Source organism: Trachypithecus francoisi, unplaced genomic scaffold, assembly GCF_009764315.1.
Source record: "Trachypithecus francoisi isolate TF-2019V2 unplaced genomic scaffold, Tfra_2.0 Lachesis_group5, whole genome shotgun sequence".
NCBI lineage: Eukaryota > Metazoa > Chordata > Mammalia > Primates > Cercopithecidae > Trachypithecus > Trachypithecus francoisi.
The window spans coordinates 35,119,050-35,142,140 of NW_022681470.1; the positions used below are offsets into that span (position 1 = coordinate 35,119,050).

The following is a 23,091-nucleotide window of genomic DNA, read 5'->3' on the forward strand; positions in this document are numbered from 1 at the left end:
TAGTCAATATAATTTCAAATAGTTAAAAGCTTTGAAACATATTCATTTAATGAGTTTATATGTCTGAAAGCTAAAATTGGATGTTTGGAAGAAAGTGAAGAAATTAATTTCAGTTTTTTTCCTTAGTCAGAACTTTGCAAATTAAGGAAATGGTTTACTAGATCATTTTATCCCAGCTAATAAAACTTATTTTTCTTCCAGTTTGGTTTCTCTGTCAATTATTCAGAAATTAAAACATACTATATTGTAATATTAAATCTCCAGTATCTTCTAATTTGATATGAGGTTACCTTTATAGGTAATTAGAGGAAAGGTGAGATTTTTTTTCTACCTTCACCAGCCTCATTCCCTGCCTGCCTTGCCCCTAGCCACGTAGAGTCATCTAACTTAGATAATTACTCTGTAAAGTCATATTCCTGAAGTCTGGAAGTCTTTCTGTTCAATGTGCTCCAACAAGCTGATTTACTTAAATTCAGTGCTTTGTGCCATTCCCATGAATCTGAACTAATTATGCTGCCATTTTTCAGAGATGTGCATTAGAAGTCATGTTTGCCTAATTCTGAAAACGGCTTTGTACATTAAGGCTCATTTAACTAGCGATGGTTAGAGAGAAGTTAAGGGACTTAGAGTTACTGGTCTTAATTTTCAAATACAGTAGTAGTGTGGAACTCTCTTGTACTGCAAGCATATAAGATGCTATGTTGTCAGCCTCTGAATCTTTAGGAATGTTCCAGTTTGGCTTATGCCTTACCAGTCAAGATGTCATAGAGAAGGTATGTTTAGTCATGGAAAAGAAAATCAGTGTCCAGCATGCAAAGATAGTAAACTTTCATAGGAGGAATTGATTTGTGTGCATTACTGGGTCTGTGTAAAATGGTGTCCTTTTGGCACTAGCTGAATATACATTTCAGTAAATGTTTTTTCTTGCTGCAGATTAGTGTAATACAGTGAAATTTTCAGTAACTGAGGGAAGGCAGTGGTCGGGCATCTGTTAATAGCCCAAAAGTAACTAATGAGGATGTGCAGTCAGAACGATTGATTGAATAGCTGCAGTCCTGTCTGTTTCTTTCTTGCTTGCTCTCTCTGCAAGCTGTGGAGAGGGAGGGGGAAGAGCAAGACACAGAGAGGGAGCGAGAGAAAAAACGCTCTCTCTTAAGTGGAAGTAGCACGGATCCCAGGGGCCAGGAGGCCAGAAATGGAAGTTTAAACTGCATCTATCTTTTAAAGGGAGAACAGCAGGAATCAAAATGTCAGTCTCCGGAGTTACAATTTACTCCTTATTTTCTAAGATCTGGAAGATAACACAGAATACTTTTTTTAGGATGTGGCTTTTTTTTTCCTTGTCCATGTTGAGATTATCTAATGTTATCTGAGAAGCTGGATTCCTTTATGTCTGTCAGTTGAAGTGGCGATGGGAAGCAGTTGTGATAAAGGTATAATACCTATATATCTATCATCTATGTGTGCATGTGTATGTATATATCTATACACATGTATATATATATCACTCTATGAAAAAATCTTAAAAATGTAGCCTTAATACAGTATATAGTAATTAAATGGGAGAAGATCACATTATCTGCAAAATCTTCAGCTTGTTAGGTCAGTTTGAACAGATTTAGGATTCCAGAGTAAGATCTTAGTAAGGTCATATTGCCAGAACAAGGAGAAGCTGATCTATTTTTATATCTGCATAGGCATATATGTTATTTTATCTTGGCAGCAGCTTTCAGTCTTCTCATGGCCCTTTTGTTGCAGTCTAGTGAATCATCTTATCTGCACAGAACTAACTTTGACCTTTGTGCAAACACCATCAAATCATATGCAACATTAGACTATATTTTGTTCACAAGAATATTAGAATTTCCATTTTATTCTATTAACTCCTACATTGCTAACACATAGAGAAGTAGATTTATATACTGTGAGATGCAACTACTAAGTGAACTTAAAGATATTAAACTTAGCTCAGAGGAAATTATTTTTATATGTGCTCAGATGAAAATATAGTCTGTCACACTAAAGCAGATTCTTAACTGTGACCAAGTCTCTCTAGTGTCTTGATAGTTTAAGCACCTCAAAGATAGACAAATTATGTGAGATAGAATGTAATGTACCTTTAAAGCATGCTGGTTTGTTGTGAAAAACCAATAACTTTACAGTTTAGTGGAATATCCTAAATTTGGGGTTCTTAATGATGTTTCAGCCTTTCTCCTTTCTTCCAGAGGTACCAGCAGAAAGGTCCCCTCGTAGACGCAGTATCTCAGGGACCAGTACATCAGAGAAACCCAACTCCATGGACACTGCAAATACCTCACCCTTCAAAGTACCAGTAAGTGTTTATCTTCTTTATAAGAATATTTTACTTTTCTCCTTTCTTCTTAGAGTTAGAGACAGCTACTAAGGAATCCAAACATTTTTCTCTTCAAGAATTTCTTTATAATTCTGTGATTAAAGGACAGACTCATCAACTTGTATAAATTAACTGTGGTTAATATCAACTACTTTCTTTCTTTCTTTCTTTCTTTTTTTTTTTTTTTTTTTTTGAGACTGAGTCTCAGTCTGTCACCCAGGATGAAGTGCTGTGGCACAATAACACTCACTGCAACCTCTACCTGCCAAGTTCAAGCGATTCTCCTGCCTCAGCCTCCAGAGTAGCTGGGATTACAGGCGCATGCCATCATGCCCAGTTAATTTTTGTATTTTTAGTAGAGGCAGGATTTTACCACATTGGCCAGGCTGGTCTCAAACTCCTAACCTCAAGTGATCCACCCGCCTCGGCTTCCCAAAGTGTTGGGATTCCAGGCTTCAGCCACCATGCCCGGCCGTCCACTATTTTCAGTATAATATTTATTAGGTTTTAGGGAATATTATTTTTACTCACGGAGTACTCACAAAATATATAACTACATTAAGTTCAACTTCCTCTCAACTGTAGAGTTTAAATCCTTGCAGACATCTTTTTATCAAGTTGCTAGCAGAAACCTATCACAATGCTGTAAATAAGCTGGTGGGAGGGTTTTTTTAGGAGTGGGATGTAATTTTTTTTATTTTTCAAAGATGGAGCATATGCAGAGAGTGCTGAGACTCATAAAGTTGCAGACTAAATTCACAAAGAATTAGACAATTGTGAATTCTAATCCTAAGACTTGATCTGCGCTTTGCTTCAGCTATCTTTTGGATGACCATGGAAGTGCTTAAGAAATACCTTGAAAGAAAGTAACTACTTAAATTGACCAGGCAGTATTGAGAATCAGCATTAAATACAAAAGAGGCTGGGCTCAGTGGTTCACACTGTAATCCTAGCATCTTGGGAGGCTGAGGTGGGAGGATTGCTTGAGGCCAGGAGTTCAAGACCAGCCTAACATAGTGAGACCCTGTCTCTATAAAAAATGAAAAAAAAAAAAAATTAGCTGGGCATAGTAGTGTGTGCTTGTGGTCCCAGGGGAGGCCAAGGTGGGAGGATTGCTTGTGCCTAAGAGGTCAAGACTGCAGTGAGCCATAATTGTGCCACTGCACTCAAGCCTGGGCCACAAAACAAGACCCCATCTCTTTAAAGAAAAAAAAGTACTGAGATGGAAGGGTCATATGTGATCAGGTCAGCTGACTATCAGTTACAGACCTATTTTGGACTTTTTTGATGTAACTGTGAGTAACCAATATTTTAAATCACCTATTTTCTTGGATAAGAAATATATTTATTTCCTAATCATATCATTTTATTAAAATTAATTATTTTTATGCTTGAAAAGAATTGCTTCATGAGATTGGTCATTATTCTAGGCACAATGAAAATCAGTATAAGGTAGAAATAGACTTTTCTATGTGGAATAAAAAAGATTTCTCTTAATTCAGCCAAATTAATATGGTATAGTCTGTCTTTATTCTAATACTTTTTTAAAAGTTGGGATGACCTTTTAAGTGGAACTGATTTTTTGACATATAAAAATTGGCATTCATTCATAAGATAACCAAAATGAGTGTTTTATTTTGTGTTAACCCTGAGGAGCAAGATTTTCCCTTGTTGTATCTCAGGACCTTGAAGAGTTTATGAATAGCAGTTACTGTGACACCTTTCAAATTTTTATAAATGTTCTCATTTTCAAAGATCACAAGCAAGTATTGGATTAATATTCTAAACAAATTATGTCAGGAATTTTAAAATATCAGATTTAGTGTCTTTTACTAAATTTTTTGTTCCATAAACATAGCTACCTATTTTTTATTTTATTTTTCTCATGAATGAAGAAAAACATTTATTTTTCACCTCCTCCTCTTGTTTTTTGATGATGCAGAAAGAATAGAGTAAAACTGACTGTGAGTATGCAAAGTTTGGTGAAAAGGATTGAGTTAGAATTTGAAGTTTTCACACCGTCATGCTAGAATGGAATGGTGACTCTTAAATTTTTTTGAAAAAGTTGATAACAGGATGAATATCCCTCTGCAATATGGTAACATCAAAGCATATCCTAGACTCAATATAGCATATCCTAGACTCAATATAGAGTCTAAAGTTCATGGCCAGGCTTTGAAAATCTGAATTAATTAGGAACCATAATTTTTATTTAAGTTGATGACTAATTTAAGATGTATCTTAATAATATGACTAATAATTCTTGAGTGAAAATTATAAACATAATGATAAACATATATGAAAGCTAACATTACTTACAAACCACTTACTCTTCTGGCAATCTCAACCATGTTGTAGATTTAGAAATAATGAGGGAAGAAAAGGGCCTCTGACTAGCAAATGACAGTCACAAAGCCCATGCACCCATGCACTTAACTCTCTAGGAGAATGTAACCATTCACAGGACCTCATCTAAAGAGTTTTCTGAAAAATAACCATTAGAACACACTGATTACAACAACAACAAAGAAATGTCAGTAAGTAAAAGGACGAGGCAGAGAAAATGAAAAGCAGAGAATCATAAAAACAATCCGAATTCACTTAGGATAAAGGCAAACAGCCTTACATTTAAATTAGACCTTAAGGATATTACTGTGTTCCAGGGTGGTCTATAGTGCAGAAGTTGACATTGATAATAATGATCCTGAGTCATCAAGAAAAAGTGAGATTATATTTATTTTGCTATTTTTTTAAAAAGCGGAACTGTGTTATATGACATGTATCCATTGAGAATATTTAAAATGTTGAAGATATGTGATGTTTATAAAACTTGTTATCCAGAAAAGTGGTTTGTGAAGTACCTCATTCCTTGATCATGCTAGATAAATAATTTGTATGTTTTTTTAAAGAGAAATCAAAATATGCTGGCTAAATGAGGCACTGCAATACTTGGATATCTGTAGAAATACATTGTATTTTTTTAAATTTTCATGTAATACCAATAGTAGTGTGATTTACATCACTTAAATATTTATTACTAATTAGAAGAATGTCTAATTTTCAGGTCAACACACAATACATTTATAATTAATATCACAGTGTACTGTCTGAATTTGGGAAAGCAGTACAAAAAGGAGTCAGACTTTGAGATATTTAACTTAGAGTTGTTTATACAATATCTCAGATCGTTTCTATGTTAACTTGATGAAGAGACAGAACCAGTATTTTACCACAAGTACCAGTGGTTCCAGGATTCAGATGTCATTACTATGGTGAGCAGTAGGTTTACCACTCATCAATTGGACCCCAAAATTATAGTAGTGGACCCTCAGAAAGGACCTTATTCTTCCGAGCTCCATTTTCAGACTTACTGAGAGCAGATGAAATAGATTTTAACAAGTCCCAAATGAAATTATTTACAATGACACATTTATTGAATGCTTACTTTGGGCAAAGTATTGGCGATTCATCAATTGATGCCTTCTTGGAATACTGTGCTTGGTACAACAGAGTTTTCCATTCTGAGACCCTATATATAGCCTAATAGCACGAGATAGAAAAATGACCAGATTCATAAAGAGGTAGGTGAGCATGGTAACACAAGTTATTAGCAACCCAATGTGTAAGTTAAGGCTTTGACAAGGAGCAGCATTTGAGCAGAGTTTCAAAGGCTGAAAAAAAATAATTGACAGGGGAAGAAAGTACTCCAGGCTGCGGGAATGGCTTTTTTGATAGACACACAATCATGGGATGACTGGTGCTTCCAGGGATTATAGAAAGAATTCAGTGAGACAGGAATTGAAAAGTATGTGGGCAAAAATGGCAGGTGAGAAGGCCGGAAAGGTAGGTGGGGGCAAGACTGTGATTGAGTTTGTTCATCAAACTTAACTAAATTATACTTGCTGCTGAAACATTAAAGATGTGTTTATTGGAATATTTGTCTTTGGCTCTAAAGCTAAACAAAGTGGCATGAATACTGTGAAATATGGGTAAATTACCTGACTCTTCTCCTAAGTGAGTCTTTTTTCCTCTTGCTGTCACTATTCCAACTCAGGGTGATAGGTAAGGGACTATCATTCAATAGAAGGCCAGCCCAGCACTCACCCCTGGCCTTTCAGTTGATACTACTGATTTTTCTAGAATAATATTTAGCCTTAAGGAGATCAAGGAGAAGCCAGTGGGTAAAGATCACTCATATCCTGCTGGTTGATGCCAAGTAAGGCAGAAAGAAGAATAACCATAACAGTGAGCTCAAAGCAGGGAACCCCAAAAAACCTTTGTAAGTCTTCCTCATTCACAAAAATTTATACTTTTAAAAATTTAAAATAGGTAACTGGTACAGCAGGGTATTCATGTATAATAACATTCAAAATGAGGGAAGAAGAGGAAATTTATATGGCTACTGAACCTATAAGTTAACGCAATGTCTTGGTTTTCAGCAATATTTAAATGTATTTTTACTCTTATCTATCATAGCCGTAAGAAAAAGTAGTGATCTACAGCAGTGGTCCCCAACCTTTCTGGCACCAGGGACCAGTTTCGTGGAAGAGTTTTTCCACGGACCAGGGTTGGATTGGCGGGGATGGTTTGGGGATGATTCAAATACATTACCTTTATTGTGCACTTTATTTCTGTTATTATTAGGTTGTAATATATAATGAAATAATTATACAACTCACCATAACGTAGAATCAGTGGGAACCCTGAGTTTGTTTTTCTGCAACTAGATGGTCCCATCTGGGGGTGATGGTAGACAGTAACAGATCCTTAGGCAGTAAATTCTCATCAGGAACACATAACCTAGATCCCTCGCATGCACAGTTCACAATAGGGTATGCGCTCCTATGAGAATCTAATGCCACCACTGATCTGACAGGAGGCAGAGCTCAGGCTGCAAGTGATGGGAAGCAGCTGTAAATACAGATGATGTTTTACTCACTCACCTGCTGCTCATCTCCTGCTGTGCCACCCAGTTCTTAACAGGCCACAGACCAGTACTGGTCCATGGCCCTGGGGTTGAGGACCCCGATTTACAAGAGAGTTTCTTCTTTCCTTCATTCTCATTCCATATTTCTTCACACATACCATAATTCCAGTTGCAATTATTTGTTTGTAGGTCTCTGTTCCTCATTAAACAACAGATAGCTGTTCCAGTCATCTTCATAACTACCCCAGTGCCTAACACAGTACCTCCCACAGAGCAAACATTCAACAAATAATTGTTGAATAGATAAAATATGCATGAATTATCAAAGACCAGAATCGAATGAGTTTATCTCACATATATTCTCTTGGTATTACTGATAATGTCTCTAGTCAAATTGAATATTAAATATTTAATTATATTTAATAAACATTTAATAAGAGATCGTGTGGGATAAGAGTATACCTGGCAGAATGGATAGATTTTTTTCCTTAAAGAGATATTTTAATTAATATTTGAAATTCAGAACTATGGTGTTTTAGTTATATAGTATATACTTTGTCTACTTACATTGGTAACTGAAACTACATAGAATTCTTTATTATTTAATGATTTGTTTCTGTGGCTATTTCTTGGAACCTTTCAGGTGTTATACATATGTATAAATTCACAATGTTTTTGCACATGTGAGTTTTGACTGTTCTTCAAAAACAGCTTTAGTCGTGACATTTTCTCCTCTTTGAAAGATCATTTTTCATTTTTTCTTTAACATCGTGCTAGACTTTCATTTAAATGAAATTACTGGGATGATGAGGAACAATTGAATACATAATGAAAAGTTATCCAGGTACATACTTAAGTTTAATTCGGAAAGAGAAAATGATTATGTCTTGTAATTGTGTATATTTGTTTCACAGTGCCTGATATTTTGGAACAGGCTTCTTTCTTTATACTCTATTTATAAAGTGACTATTGATGTTTATGATTTTTTAAATCACTTCTACTTATATGATACCATCAGTTTGGCTTTGGCTAAGGGGGAGCTGGTTGTGTTCTGGGCCAGGTGCTAGGCTTAGTGTTCTGATTTTCATAACACAATAGTCCAAGTTGGCCTTTCATGTAAGTATAACATAATACAGTTGCAGCTGCTTCATTTGTGTTTGCTTTGAGCTTGGCTCTGAAAGAATTCAGTCACCAAAAATTATGCCAAGACAACCAGAAAGCATAATTGAACTAAGGCAGTAGCTGAGTATTCCTGTGTAACTCTCCTTGTGCTCTTGTCACTGTGACACCTAAGCATTCCCAATCAAATAAATATACTAGAAACAAAACATTGTCAAAAAAACAAACCTTTACATAGTTTTTAGAAGAAAGTAAAGCCCTGGGAAATAAGATAGAGACTAAAGTCCTGTGTAAAAAGAAATGTGTCTTAAGTATCGAAATGATCAGATTCAATTGCTATTGGTTTCTGTTTTGAATCCTCTATAAGATCCTATGTAAGTGTTTTAAGTTAAACAAAGAGACAGAAAACTTCACGTCCACTATTTAATAAAGACTAATATGTGTCCATTGTCTGAACTAGGGGTTTTCAACTCTGGCCAGACATAAAAATCACCTAAGGAACTTCAAAAAATATACTGATGCTTAGACTCCACCTCAGACCAGTTAAATCAAAATTTCTAGATGAGAGCCCAGTCTTCTGTATTTTTTTAAAGGTCCCAGATGATTCTAATATGCAGCTAGGGTTGTAAACCATTTGTCTAAATGATTGATAAAGTACTAGGAACTCATTTTAGTCAGTGTCTTACCTGTGAATATCAGTGCTTTCTTTGCTACCTTCAAGTCTGACATAAGAAGCTAAGAAGCAGTATTTTCTCAGTGGCCTTTGTTACTGACATACTAATTGCTGCATTGCCTATTAGTTGCCCTTCTGTGTTTGCCATGATCAGTTCAGATGACCAATGTAAATTTACAAAATACTTGCTTTACTTCTGACCAGCCTAAGAATCTCAGATTTTAGGGTGAAATACTGAAATTCAATTCATAGCATCCAAGCTACAATACAATTCCAACTTTCATATTCTCAGTGTTATTGTATTCCAGGAGGATATTTAAAACTTATTTCCCATGATGCTCAAAGACTCTATATCTGTGTTTCTTCCCTCTTTTCACTAATCATCTGCATGGAGTTAAAATCCATAATAGGATTGCCCTCCAGTGAGACCTATTTTAATGAACAGTATATATATATAATTTTTTTTTTTTTTTAACTTTTGGAGAGATGGGATCTTGCTTATGTTGCCCAGGTTTGTCTCAAACTCCTGGGCTCAAGCGGTCGTCCTGCTTTGGTCTTCTAAAGTGCTGGGATTACAGGTATGAGTCACCATGCCCCGCAGAGTTGCACACTTTAAAAGGGTGAATTTATGGTATATGAATTATATCTCAGTAAAATTTTTTAAAAAGTAAAACACCAGGCTTAGAAGACTTAGGATAAAAAATTTGAAAATACTATTAACACTTTATATATATATATATACACACACACATATGTGTATGAATATATAAATATATTCATTGTATGTGTATGAAAATGTTATTACCAAAGGTAGAAATCATATAATAATCATGGGGATGTCAGAAAATTATGGCCTGTAGATATTAACTATATCTTTAAGTCATTTTGTAATCAGAAAGGGCATAATTTTAAAATCCTCTAATGATAAATATCTTAGAAAATACATAATTTAGAACCAAGGGTCTCAGAGCAGAGAAAAAAAAAAAGAATAAGGTTAGATACAACTCCTTAAGGAAACAAGGTGGGAATTGGCAAATACTGGAAGGAAAAGAGAGCAGGCTTGGTTAGGAAATACTGCCAAGACTCTAAACTTGAAAGAATTGAAGAATGAGGGAAGCCCTCCTCAATCTGTGGTAATTCCTAGAAATGGGCTTGCAGCAGCACTAACTACCGGAGATTCCAACTTACCCTACCCAGGAGAAAAGGGCTGTTTGAGAGAGAGGATGATATATACTCACTTACAGCTCATTCTTATAGATGATGTACCATAAACCCCTTTCCTCTCAAAGCAAAGATATTTCTCCTCAGCTTTAATGAGCAAGGAGAAACACAAGACCTCTCACTTCACAATGAGAAATAAACACTTTGAAGGCCTAATGCCCACTTAAGGGAGCATATAATTAGCTACTAAGTATAACCTCTTTTATAGAAAGTTCTGAAGCCAGAGTGTAGAAAAGAAAATTTGCCACCTTCATGATTAAACTAGAGTTAGCTATGCAAAAAAATATATATATATTTTGCTCTTCTCAGCTGTACTTATACTCAGCAAGGTATGAGAATTGCTGGTAAACAATAATACCTGTGGTGCCTTTCTACCATAAGGCCCTTTAATTTCATAACCAATGCCGGTACCATTCCGCTGGATTTTTAAATGCTTTGTTTCTTTTATATTGAATATCTACTAATTTCAATTTAAAGAAACTTCATTCCAACAGTATTATTTGATTATAATATCAATACAAAATTTTTTGTCACATTGTTGAGTAGCTAGTTAAAAAAAAAAAAAGGCTGTAGAAGAATTTGAATAGACATTTCTCCAAAGAAAATATACAAATGGTCAATACACACATGAAAAGATGCTCAATATCATTAGTCATTAAGAAAATACAAAGCAAAACCACAATGAAATACCACTTGATGCCCACTAGGACGACCACAATCAAAAAGAGAGACAATAATAAGTATTGGTGAGAATGTAGAGAAATTGCAGTGTAAAATGGTATGGCCACTTTAACAGCTCCTCAAAACATTACATATAGAGTTTGTATATGATGTAGCAATTCTACTTTCAGGTATATACACAAGAAAATTGAAAATATATGTCCACATAAAATGTACACAGATGTTTATAGCAGCATTATTTATGATAGCCACAAAGTAGTCATAACGCAAATGTCTATCAACTGAAGAACAGATATAAAAAATATGATTGAACCATACATATTGGCTTATTATTCAGCCATGAAAGAGGATTGAGATACTGATACATGCCACAACATGAATGAACCTTGAAAATATTATGCTAAGTGAAAGAAGCCATACACAAAAGGCCACATGTTGTATGATTCCGTTCATATGAGATGTTCAGAATAGGCAAATCTATACAGACCAAAAAAGAGATTAGTGTTTCTCATGAGCTGGGTGAGGGAGAAATGGGAAGTGACTGCTAATGGGCATAGGGTTTCTTTTTAGGTAATGAAAGTGTTCAGGAATTAGACTGTGGTGATGGTTGCACAGCTTTGGGGATATACAAAAACCACTGAGTTGCATCTTTTATTTTTTATTGATTTTTTTTTAGATAGGGTCTCACTCTGTCACCCAGGTTGGACTGCAATGGCACGATCATGGCTCACTGCAGCCTCAACCACCCAGGCTCAAACGAACCTCCCACCTCAGCTGTGAAGCTGGAACCATAAGTGCATGCCACTGCACCTGGCTAATTTTTTTTTTTTGTTTTTTAACTTTTGGAGAGATGGGATCTTGCTTATGTTGCCCAGGTTTGTCTCAAACTCCTGGGCTCAAGCAGTCGTCCTGCTTTGGTCTTCTAAAGTGCTGGGATTACAGGTATGAGTCACCATGCCCCGCAGAGTTGCACACTTTAAAAGGGTGAATTTATGGTATATGAATTATATCTCAGTAAAATTTTTTAAAAAGTAAAACACCAGGCTTAGAAGACTTAGGATAAAAAATTTGAAAATACTATTAACACTTTACTATTGACTATAAATTGAAATAATGTTTTAGATATATTTTAGATATGTAGTATATTACATATTGGCTGCTTATTTTCTACAGTTTTTAGGTAATCATTACTGATACTTTGCATATTTGCATTTTTATACAAACTACCATAATTTGGCCTACTATAAGGGAGATAGTACTATCTACTTTTACTCAAGGATGTAGAAATAGAAGCATAATATTTAGTTTAAAGAGAAAAAAGCTAATTTACAGTAGTGTAATATATGTGGAATATTTTTTAATTTTTGCAAATTATCAACAAATTTTTATGTCTTCATATTTGCATAGCATATGTTATAGTTTCTTCTATAAATTCATACCTGTTAAATTGTTTGACCTTTCGTATTTTTAATACAGTCCACCTGTGCCTCTGCATTCTTATAAGATGTCTTATATATGGGTTTGTTTAATGGGATAATGCTGAGATTTCATATTAGAGGAGTGTTTTTATGATATTTGTATAGCAATTAAATTAATATCAACAAATCAGGAAATAGAAAAGGATGCTGTTTTGGCAAACATTCTTTCATTCAGTCCTCTGTATTATACTATGTCTTGGTTCTAATGTCCCATGGTAATTTTAACTCAGCTTGCCCCAAACTGTGTTTACTTTATGTTTTTCTTAAAAAATTTTCCCTTGAATTTCCCTTTGTAGAGCTGCACATTTCTTCAGTTCCGAGAGCCAAAACCCTAAGAGTCATAAATACTCTTCCCTTTCTCTCAAATATTGTCACCAGATCTTGTCTACCTCTCTTCAAATTCATTCATTCCCTTTTCCAGCCCACTGCCATTTACTGACTTCACTTATCAGTATTTGTGGTTCCTTCCCTGAACTAGTACCAGGGTCAGCTTCATAAGCATGAGACCAGTGCAGTACACAGGGCCTACACTTAGAAAGACTGTATGCATGAAGTTCAATGCTGTATGGTTGCCATCTCAAAGTTCTTAGTGATTGATCTTTGGATTTGTGTTTTCTAAGTGAAGTTAAATGGGAAAATGGAGCATTCGTGGGGACCTTAGGCATGGTACCACCTCCTGCTGCCTTCCTGGAATGAATTATCTGTTGCCCACTTCCCCACTCCCTGATCTCATTCAACCTCCCTCTCTCTTCACCCAGACACAGCTGTCACTCTCTGACCCTGGCAGGGACCTTTGCACAAGTGCGAGAAAGATAGGGATTAGACAGCACAACTCATGGTGTCTTGGAGCAGGGCTTGGTAAGTGCAGTCCTTGCCCCTGCCTGTCATCTCCAGGGATGTCTTACAGGTAGACAGAAGCCACAGCTGTGTTGGGGGAGTGGGGGTAGGGCGAGGGAGTGAAGGGACAAGCCTCTTGCCTATCTCCAAACCAGGTACATAGTGAGTTGTAGGGGCAGCCACGGGAAGGGAAGAAGCCTCAGCCTCCCTGCATGGTATGACACACAGGTTTGATGGCTGGCATGGTGGAACCTGGTAGCCAGTAGACACCCACTGCTGAGTCATAGTCTGGGGCCCCTGGCACTTCTGAAGGTTTACACTTACCTGTAGTTTTTCCTCGTACTGGAGGAAGTGTGACATTAAATAGTAAATAAAAGGCAGCATGGCAAGTGGAGGCAAAAACTACTGAAGAAAGGGAAAAGTTTCCTAATTTATAATAGTAGGTTTAATGACATTGTCTTCCTGCTTTTTGAACAGTACCCCCAGCTTTTCATTTTGCACTGAGCCCCTCTAATTACGCTGCAGGTCCTGTCTAGTACAATAGAGATTCTTAACTCATCTCCTGGTCTCCAGTTGCTACTCATCAACTTTAGCCTTCGCTCTGCTGCCAGAGTGGTCTCTAAAATCTAAACTCCATCATTACTTGGGCCTCCCTTGCTTAATGTCTTTTAGCTCTCTACGATTCCATGCCCATGAACAAGACTAGTTTCATACATTTTATTTGGCTTGCTCAGTGGTTTCTTCCTCCTCTCTCTTCCTTTCCCCTCCTCTTTCCCTTCATTTGAATGTCTTCAGACAGAACTACCTTTTACGTCAAAAAGTGTCAGTCACCTGCTGAAGGCTTTTGAGTTGAACTTGTGTTGCAGGATGATAAAACCAAAGTTAAATTGGCACTGAGAGCTTTCATTGTCTAATTTTTTACTGCCCTTCCAGACTGATTTCCTAATGCTCAGTATCCTCATTTTCACCCCCAACTCTCTTCAGTCCTGAGTTCCATCTTTACCAAATCTGAGAGTTCCCCAAGCAAGTTTTCTCAGGTCTCTTTACACATTTCTGCCTAGGAAGTTCACCTTCCATCCTTGCTAAAAGTATTCTCATCCATTAAGACTCAATTCCAGTGTTTCCTAACCTCTTCTAGGCAGCATTAACCTTGGCCATCTCTGTCCTTCCACAGGAGTGTACATTTATCCATTATAGCACCAATACTATTATATGGTAGGGTTGTCTTTCCTAGTCTGTGATATTCTAGTTGGTGGTCTCCAGAATAGATTGTGTATACTTCAGAGGATACAGACAATTCATTTGAGGGGGGTGCAAAAAGAAAATATTATATGTTTGATTTTTTTTTTAATTTGCTCTTTAAAAATTTCATGTTATTGAATGTTTTATAGTCATATATCAGAAAATCATCTTATAAGTATATTTTATTAGGAAGGCTCACTCAACAATATTTATTTCATAGTTAAAATTAATTAATTAATTTTGAGACGGAGTCTCAGTCACTCAGGCTGGAATGCAGCGGTGTAATCTCAGCTCACTGCAACCTCCGCCTCCCATGTTCCAGCGATTCTCCTGCCTCAGCTTCCCGAGTAACTGGGATTACAGATACATGCCACCATGCCTGGCTAATTTTTCTATTTTTAGTAGAGACGAGGTTTCACCGTGTTGGCCAGGCTGGTCTTGAACTCCTGACCTCAGGTGATCCACCCACCTCGGCCTCCCAAAGTGCTGGAATTACAGGCGTGAGCCATCCCACCCAGCCAATAGTCAAAATAATTTAGAAACCACTCTTCTAGAAGACAAGAACTGTATCTTATTCATCTCATAACTTCAGCACTGACCTTTTATTTTTCCTAATCTGTTTATGAAAACTGATTTAATATATGGGTGGTATTCATGATTACCCAAAGTATGCACATTACAAAGATATTGACCTCTTATGCCATAGTTTCTTCATCATTAGTTGGTCGTTTTTAATTAATCAACATTGTGTACTGGTTTTTATAAAGGGTCTACAATAAATCTGTTAAGTGAAATAGAATTAAGAAGGATGGAATGTAGTGTGTAGTAAGAACTTATTTGGAAGTCCTATGAGAATAATGATGGAGAAACTCATGGAGAGTATCTTAGTTTGCTTCTCATTTAAGGTATAATTGAATGTGTAAGAATGTGGTCTGCCTCTCAACTCTTTAAAAGTTCCATGGGGCTGGGCATGGTGGTACATTGCCAGTAGTCCCAAGCTGCTTGGGAGCCTGAGGCAAGAGGCTCACTTGAGCCCAGGAGTTCAAGGCCGTAGTGCGGATGATCATTCTGTGAATAGCCACTGAACTCTAGCTTGAGCAACATAGCGAGACCCCATCTCTAAAAAATACTAATACTAATAATAAATAAATTAAGGTAAATGGGGAAAAAAGACAATACAGTCAGCAGAAGTGAAGGTGAAAACCTGGTAATCTGTCCTAGCTACCTGGGCTTAACAATATTATGCAGTCAGTGAGACAGTTGTTATTCGTAAACTTTTTCATTAAAATAAGTGGTTACAGTTGAAAAAGACCCTGAGCTTTTCTGATCATAAGATTTAGGGCCTGCGTCACCCTGCCTTTTTAACTCTGTCAGAGTGTCAGAACAAAGATTTCATATTATTAGCTTTCAAGGATCTGTACCTAGAATAGGCAAAGGAATGATAAAAGAACTGTATTTTTTACTGTTGTTCAACTAGCATCTCACTTGTATGATCAAGAGCAAATTGTTTGACTTCTTCTAACACCTGTTTTTTTTGTGGTAATGAAATATACAAATATTTTAAGATCTTTGGAAGTTTACAGATAAAAAGATACTATAAGCTGGGTGTGGTGGCTCATGCCTGTAATCCCAGCACTTTGGGAGGCCAAGGTGGGCAGATCACTTGAGGTCAGAAGTTCAAGACCAGCCTAGCCAACATGTTGAAAGACCATCTCTACTAAAAATACAAAAAATTAGCCAGGTGTGGTGGCATGCGCCTATAATCCCAGCTACTCGGGAGGATCACTTGAACCTGGGAGGCAGAGGTTGCAGTGAGCTGAGATAACGCCACTGCACTCCAGCCTGGGCAACAGAGCAAGACTTCAACCAAAAAAAAAAAAAAAAAAGGACCAACATTTATATTATATATATTAAGGACCAATTTGTTAATATTTTGGTGCCAAATTTACAATGGAAAAACTGCAGTATTACAAACAGTACAAAGAGTATAGTTAGGAAATAGCCTCTAGAAGTAATAAAATATGTCTAATGCAGTCTTTTCAGTAATATATTTCCCTACTTCTTTTCCCCTTCATTTTATCCTTAGGAAAAAAAAGTCCTATCCTGATAGACATTAGTAAGAGTAATTACATTGTTTCACATTACACCTTTTGCTCATGACCATCCATAATGTGGATTTTTGCTACATTTTGTTTCAACAGAGGCAGTAAGAATTTTATCTTTTTCAATAACTAATAGGCTCAAAAGCCCCCCTCCATCTCTGATGCTGTTATTCTTAGAGTCCTATAAATGAGAGATGGAAAACTTCAATTAAATTCATCTAGTCCATCTCCCCTGACAATGAAAAAAATGTATTTCACATTATGTTATCTAATGCTTCTTCAGGCCTTCCATGATAACCTCTGAGAGACTATCCAATAGGCTAATAGACCTCACTTTGAGGTCTTCTTTTTGACCCATGATTTCTCATTATTATATTCATTACAGCCATCATCCTTAATATTCATACTTTGTGAACTTGAGTGAGATTAGCACAGTCTCTGTTAGTCATAAGAAAATCAACATACTATACTCTATAGAGTATGACATTCAATTTACAATAAAATTTTTAAAAAATCAGTATATACCTCATTATCAGGAACTAAAGTGTTCTACAGAAGTGAATTTTCCAGATACTAAACTTTTCTTCCTTAACCACCAGATTTAGTTTTGTTTTAATAATTTTAAGGGGGTTTTCCCTCCTGTGTGTTATTTCCCTACTTTCTTGAGTGAATTCAACTTTTCTTAATAATTCACGTTAATCATTATCAGCATTCTGCAAATACGTATTTAGTCCACTGTATGCTAAGCATTACAGAAATACAAAGATGAGCTCAATGTGTTTGTTTTCTGTTTGCCTTCAGGAGTTAAGATTCATAGGGCATATAAAATAGGAATAGAATTAATTATAGGTCAAGATAAGGGAAAACAGTAGTATAAATAAAAAGTTTACATAATCAGAAGTGTGAGAGACATTACAGTAATCAGGAATGGTTTTCTCAGGAATTGGTATTTGAAATAAATGATATAAGGACAACTGAGTAGCCATGTGGAAAAAGGTAATATTAGATGTATATCTCATACCTTACACAAGAGTAAACTCCAAATGGATTAGGGATCTAAAATGTGAAAAAAAAAAGCATACCTAGTAGGAAACATGGATGAATTCTCTAACCTTAATGCAGGGGAAAACTTTCTATGATGGTTACTGAAAAGCCAGAGGCAATTTTTAAAAATCGATTGATAAATTTGATTACACAAAAGAAAGTTTTTAAATAATTGCATGACAAAAACTATAAGAAAGTTAAAGCTGAAAGACAGCCAATAAATCAATTGGGAGAAAATATTTACAACATATAAGAAACTATTAAGGCCAGCGCAGTGGCGCATGCCTGTAATCCCAGCATTTTGGGAGGCCGAAGCAGGCAGATCACCAGGTCAGTAGTTCAAGACCACCCTGTCCAACATACTGAAACCCCATCTCTACTAAAAATACAAAAATTAGCTGGGCGTGGTGGTGGGCACCTGTAATCCCAGCTACTTGGGAGGCTGAGGCAGGAGAATTGCTTAAACCTGGGAGGTGGAGGTTGCAGTGAGCCGAGATCGCGCCATTGCACTCCAGCCGGGTTGACAGTGCGAGACCCCTTCTCAAAAAAAAAAAATTAAGGGACAAGTGAGTAAGACCCAATAGGAAAACTGAAGAAAAGTTTTCCTGAAGAAAACTGAAGAAAAGACATGAATAGGTAATAGGTAAAAATGTTTCTGAACATATGAAAACTGTTCAAATTCACTTATAATCAGAGAAATGCAATTTTTTGTTTGTGTGTTTGTTTTTTGAGATGAATCTCACTCTGTCACCAGGCTGGAGTGCAGTGGCGACATCTCGGCTCACTGCAACTTTGGCCTCCTGGGTTCAAGTGATTCTCCTGCCTCAGCCTCTGGAGTAGCTGGGACTACAAGCACGCACCACCACGCCCAGCTAATTTTTGTATTTTTAGTAGAGACAGATTTTCACCATGTTGGCCAGGATGGTCTCAATCTCTTGACCTCGTGATCTGCCCGCCTCGGCCTCCCAAAGTGCTGGGAGTACAGGCGTGAGCGACCGCGCCTGGTCCTTTTTTTTTTTTGAGTCTCGCTCTGTCACCCAGGCTGGAGTGCAGTGGCACAACCTTAGCTCACTGGAACCTCCGCCTCCCGGGTTCAAAGGATCTTCCTACCTCAGCCTCCTGAGTAGCCAGGTCTACAGGTACACGCCACCACACCCAGCTAATTTCTGTATTGTTTGTAGAGACAAAGTCTCACCATGTTGGCCAGGCTGGTTTCATACTCCTAGGATCAAGCAATCCTCCTGCCTCATCCTCTTGAAGGGCTAGGATTACACGGATGAGCCACAGCACCCAGCCGAGAAATGCACATTTTAAAACAACATTTAAGCATTTAAATGTTTAAATGGACATTTAAAACAACATAGAAATATTATTTGACCTTTCAGTCTGACACAGACTATAAAGGATGATAACGATTCAGTTGGCAAGGTTGTGGGAAACAAACACTCTCATACATTGTTGAAGGGAAGGCAAACTAGTACAACCCTTCTAGAGGGGATTCGGCAAGATTACATATACACTTACCTTTTGACCCAGCATCCCATTTCTAGGAATCCAAGCTGAAGGTACATCTCCACCATTATGAAAATACATATACACAAAGTTATTTATGCAGCATTGTTTTTTAATTGCAAAATATTGTAAACAGCCTATATGCACATTCATAAGAGGGCGACTAAACTATATGTAGAAAGTAGAATAGTGGTTCCTCCCCTATCTCCCAAGATGTCCACATCCTAATACATGGAAATTGTGAATATGTTATCTTATGTGGCAAAAGGGACTTCTGTAGATAGGATTAAGACTAAGGACCTTGAGATAGGAACATTATCCTAAATTATCCAGATGGATCCAGTCTGATCACGAGACCTTAAAAGCTGAAAAACTTTCATAGAGATGCAACATTGCTGGCTTTGAAGATAGAGGAAAGGCCATGAGCCAAGGAATGTGGGTGGCCTTAAAAGCTTGAAAAGGCATAAGACAGATTCTCCCCTAGAGGCTTCAGAAAGGAATGCAGACCTGCTGACACTTTGATTTTAGCCAGATGAGACCTGTGTTGGAATTCTGACCTACAGAACTGTAAGATCATAAATTTGTACTGTTTAAACCACATTTGTTTTAATTTGTTAAAATGGCAGTTGAAAAATAATACAGTGGAAAACTGGTGAAATTAGAATTAGGGCTGCGTTTAGGTGAGTATAGTACCTATGTTAATTTCTTAGTTTTCATAATCATACTATAGTTATATAAGAATCACATTGGGGAAGCTCAGCAAGGGAAAACTCTATACTATTTTTCCAAATTTTTTGTAAATCTGAAATTACTTCATATCTAAAGGAAAAATAACAAGGATTCCTTCCCTCCTCAGTGTCCTTTCCCCACTCTACCTCATTAACATCCCCTTAAAAAGTTTCCATGTCGTCTTGTTATGTGTGAATTTCCAACCAAGCTTTTAACTCAGTGGTTCCCAAACCATATGTCCACATAAAGACTTGTTTGTAAATGTTTATGGCAACTTTATTTTTAATATCCCAAAACTGGAAACAACTTGAATGTCCATGAGTTGACAAATGGTTAAACAAATGTTGGTGTACCCTTACAGTGGAATAAAAAGGAGGAAACTATACATGCAACAGCATGCATAAATTTCAAAAACATTATTCTAAGTGAAGAAAGAGTACATACTGCATAATTCCATTTATATGACATTGTGGAAAAGATAAAATTATAGGAACAAGTCAGATTAGTGGTTTCCAGGGGCTGAGGGTGAGAGGAAGGGATTGACTGACTACAGAAAGGCATGAAGACTTTTGGGGTGATGGAAATGTTCCGTATCTCACTTGTATTGGTGCAGCATACATTTATCAAAACTCATCAAACTATACATGCAAAAATAGTGACTTGTGTTTTGTAAATTACACCCCAATAAACCTGTTTTAAAACAAAATACATAAAAAGTTGGACATAAAAGGTTTGAAATAATGTAACAAGAAGGTAATAAAAATCTGACATGACACATGCATGAAAATGAATCTCTAAGAATATAGTTAGTTAATAAAGTTTGCTAGATATCTTCCATTGGTCCCTCTAGCAGATCTTAACATGTCAATATGTGTTTTAACATGTTATAACATAATACCTATAATATTATATAATATGTGTTTTATATTTTAACAATAATTATACATAATATAGCATAATGGCATCAATGTGTCAACGTCAGTTATATCTGATTAATGGATATGTATTTATTAATTTCTGTGCTTTGTATGTTTAAAAGTTTCATAGTAAAAGTTTTAGTTAGCTTAATTAAAAAAATAACATTGAATGCTTGTTAAAAATGTAGATCACTGTGTCCCAATCCCCAATATTCCGATATATCAGATCTGGGCTAGAAAAACAATTGTGATTTATGACAGAACTTTTTCTCTTTCCTTTTGATGCTTAAATTTGAAAAACAAAAAACCTGCTAGAGGATAAACTACCCATACTAAAACTAAACTATAATGCATTTTGTAACTATTTCTTGTTTTGTTATTCTTGTCATCTACAGTTTCCCTTCCAGTTTGGACTTCCACATAACCAGAAGACAAACTAAGTAAAATATAAAGACTAGAAAGTAAACTTTAACGTTTTCAGTTACTCTTCTCCTTTTTCCTTATTAATTTTTTAGAATTACATTTTAGTCAACATTTAGTGAAATCTACAAGTTCCTAAGTTATATTAAGAGAGCAAGGAAGGGAATTATTTATATATGACACAGCTTTTTTTCTCAGGTATTTACAATCCATAATAAAACAAACTAAAATATGTAAAATACATAGAGATTTTAATTTACTAATAAACTAAAATTTGAAAAGCAAGAATGAAAACAGTTCTCACCTGGGTCCTTTCTAGTTGACAAGGTGGCATTTTCATACTGTGAATCAGGTAACATTTTGAGAAATTGCCATTTAAAAATACTTAACCACTTAGAATTGCTATAACATTGTCCTTAATCCCTGTGTGGTCACTGATGTGAAAAAATCTCAAGCAGAATTAAAGCAGGGTTTTGTTGCACATCCCTACATTTTTCGTGTGAAAGGTGATGACATGTTTCTCTGTCTCCACTTCTCCGTCTTAAGGGAACACAGCAATACTAGGATGCTGGCAAGGCAGTGTCCCTTATTACCGGCACTGAGGTTTCTGAAAGCACTTGCATAGCAGCAGTTTTATTTCAGTTACCAGTCATTCCCAGCTAGCCAAGTTCAGTCTTCAGGGAATACTCCAGTTTGCAGGTGGCCAACAACTTCAGTTATCATTGTCTTAACATTTACCAAGCTCCAGAGAAAGGCAATATTTGGCTTTTTCTTTCACTGACTGTTGCTAATTTTAAGCCTTATTTTGAAAGAAAATAATGAGTACCAACTAATTAAATCATTTTAGTTGTATCAATTGCTATGACAATATAGCTTTTTTTTTTTAAAAAAAAGAGCTTTTTACTATTTTTAAGACTTGTAAATGGTAGCAACAGCATTTCAAAAAATTGGATAGAGTAGGATTTGTTTTGAGTGTTTGATTAGTATGCTTTCAGATTAGGTTGGTGTCAGAAGGATGAAATCAGTTTGTTTACGTTCTTTCTTTCCTTTGTTTCCATTTAGACTGAAACATTCACACTCTTCCCATTTTTATAATGCATGGATATCATAACTGAAAGAGAAAAAAGCATTTTTCTCTTGGTATCCATCTATTTTTAAATTTTATATTTGGATTCTTAAATTTTATACTCAGTGACCACAGAATCAGTTTTACATATAAAAGCCATTTCAATAAGGTTTTGATTTTACTTTAGTTTAATTATATAGCTAGGAATCCTTGGGGCAAATTCTTGTAAGTCAAATGCCACACTAGCAGTTTTTTTGTTTTTTAGGTTTTTTGTGGGTTTTTTTTCTTTTCTTTTTTTCCCTCATATTTTGAATTGTCATATTATATTTCTGGCTGTTTATGATACATAATTCTATAATAAAGTATATGTAGAAGTTACAAATAATACATATGGGGAAAATAAGTTATGTTATAGTACTTAAAGTATTTGATGTAGAATTAGAATGTCGAGAATTCATACAGCACAGTGGTTAGAAAGGAAGGGTTCCAGTGTGGGGCTACGTAGACTCAAAGTTCTCCTCTGCCGTTTAGCATCTGTGTGACCTTAGTAAAGTCATGTATCTTCTGTATTAGTCTATTTTCACGCTACTATAAAGAACTACCTGAGACTGGGTAATTTATGAGGAAAGAGGTTTAATTGACTCACAGTTCCACAGCCTTAACAGGAAGCATGACTAGGGGGCCTCAGGAAATTTACACTTATAGCGGAAGGAGAAGAAGGACCTTCTTCACGTGGAGGCAAGAGAGAGCAAGCGGGGAAGTGCCACACT

The 23,091-nt window shown here is 36.1% G+C and overlaps 1 protein-coding gene across 6 annotated transcripts in view; it reads left to right on the plus strand.

Annotated features, from left to right (window-relative positions):
• Positions 1 to 23,091, plus strand: part of RASAL2 (RAS protein activator like 2) — a 393,297-nt gene that overhangs the window by 297,053 nt on the left and 73,153 nt on the right. For all 6 annotated transcript variants that reach the window (XM_033200815.1, XM_033200816.1, XM_033200817.1 and 3 more), the window contains one exon: positions 2,226 to 2,332. In XM_033200815.1, coding sequence (XP_033056706.1) covers positions 2,226 to 2,332 — 107 coding nt within the window. The remainder of the gene's footprint in view (positions 1 to 2,225; positions 2,333 to 23,091) is intronic.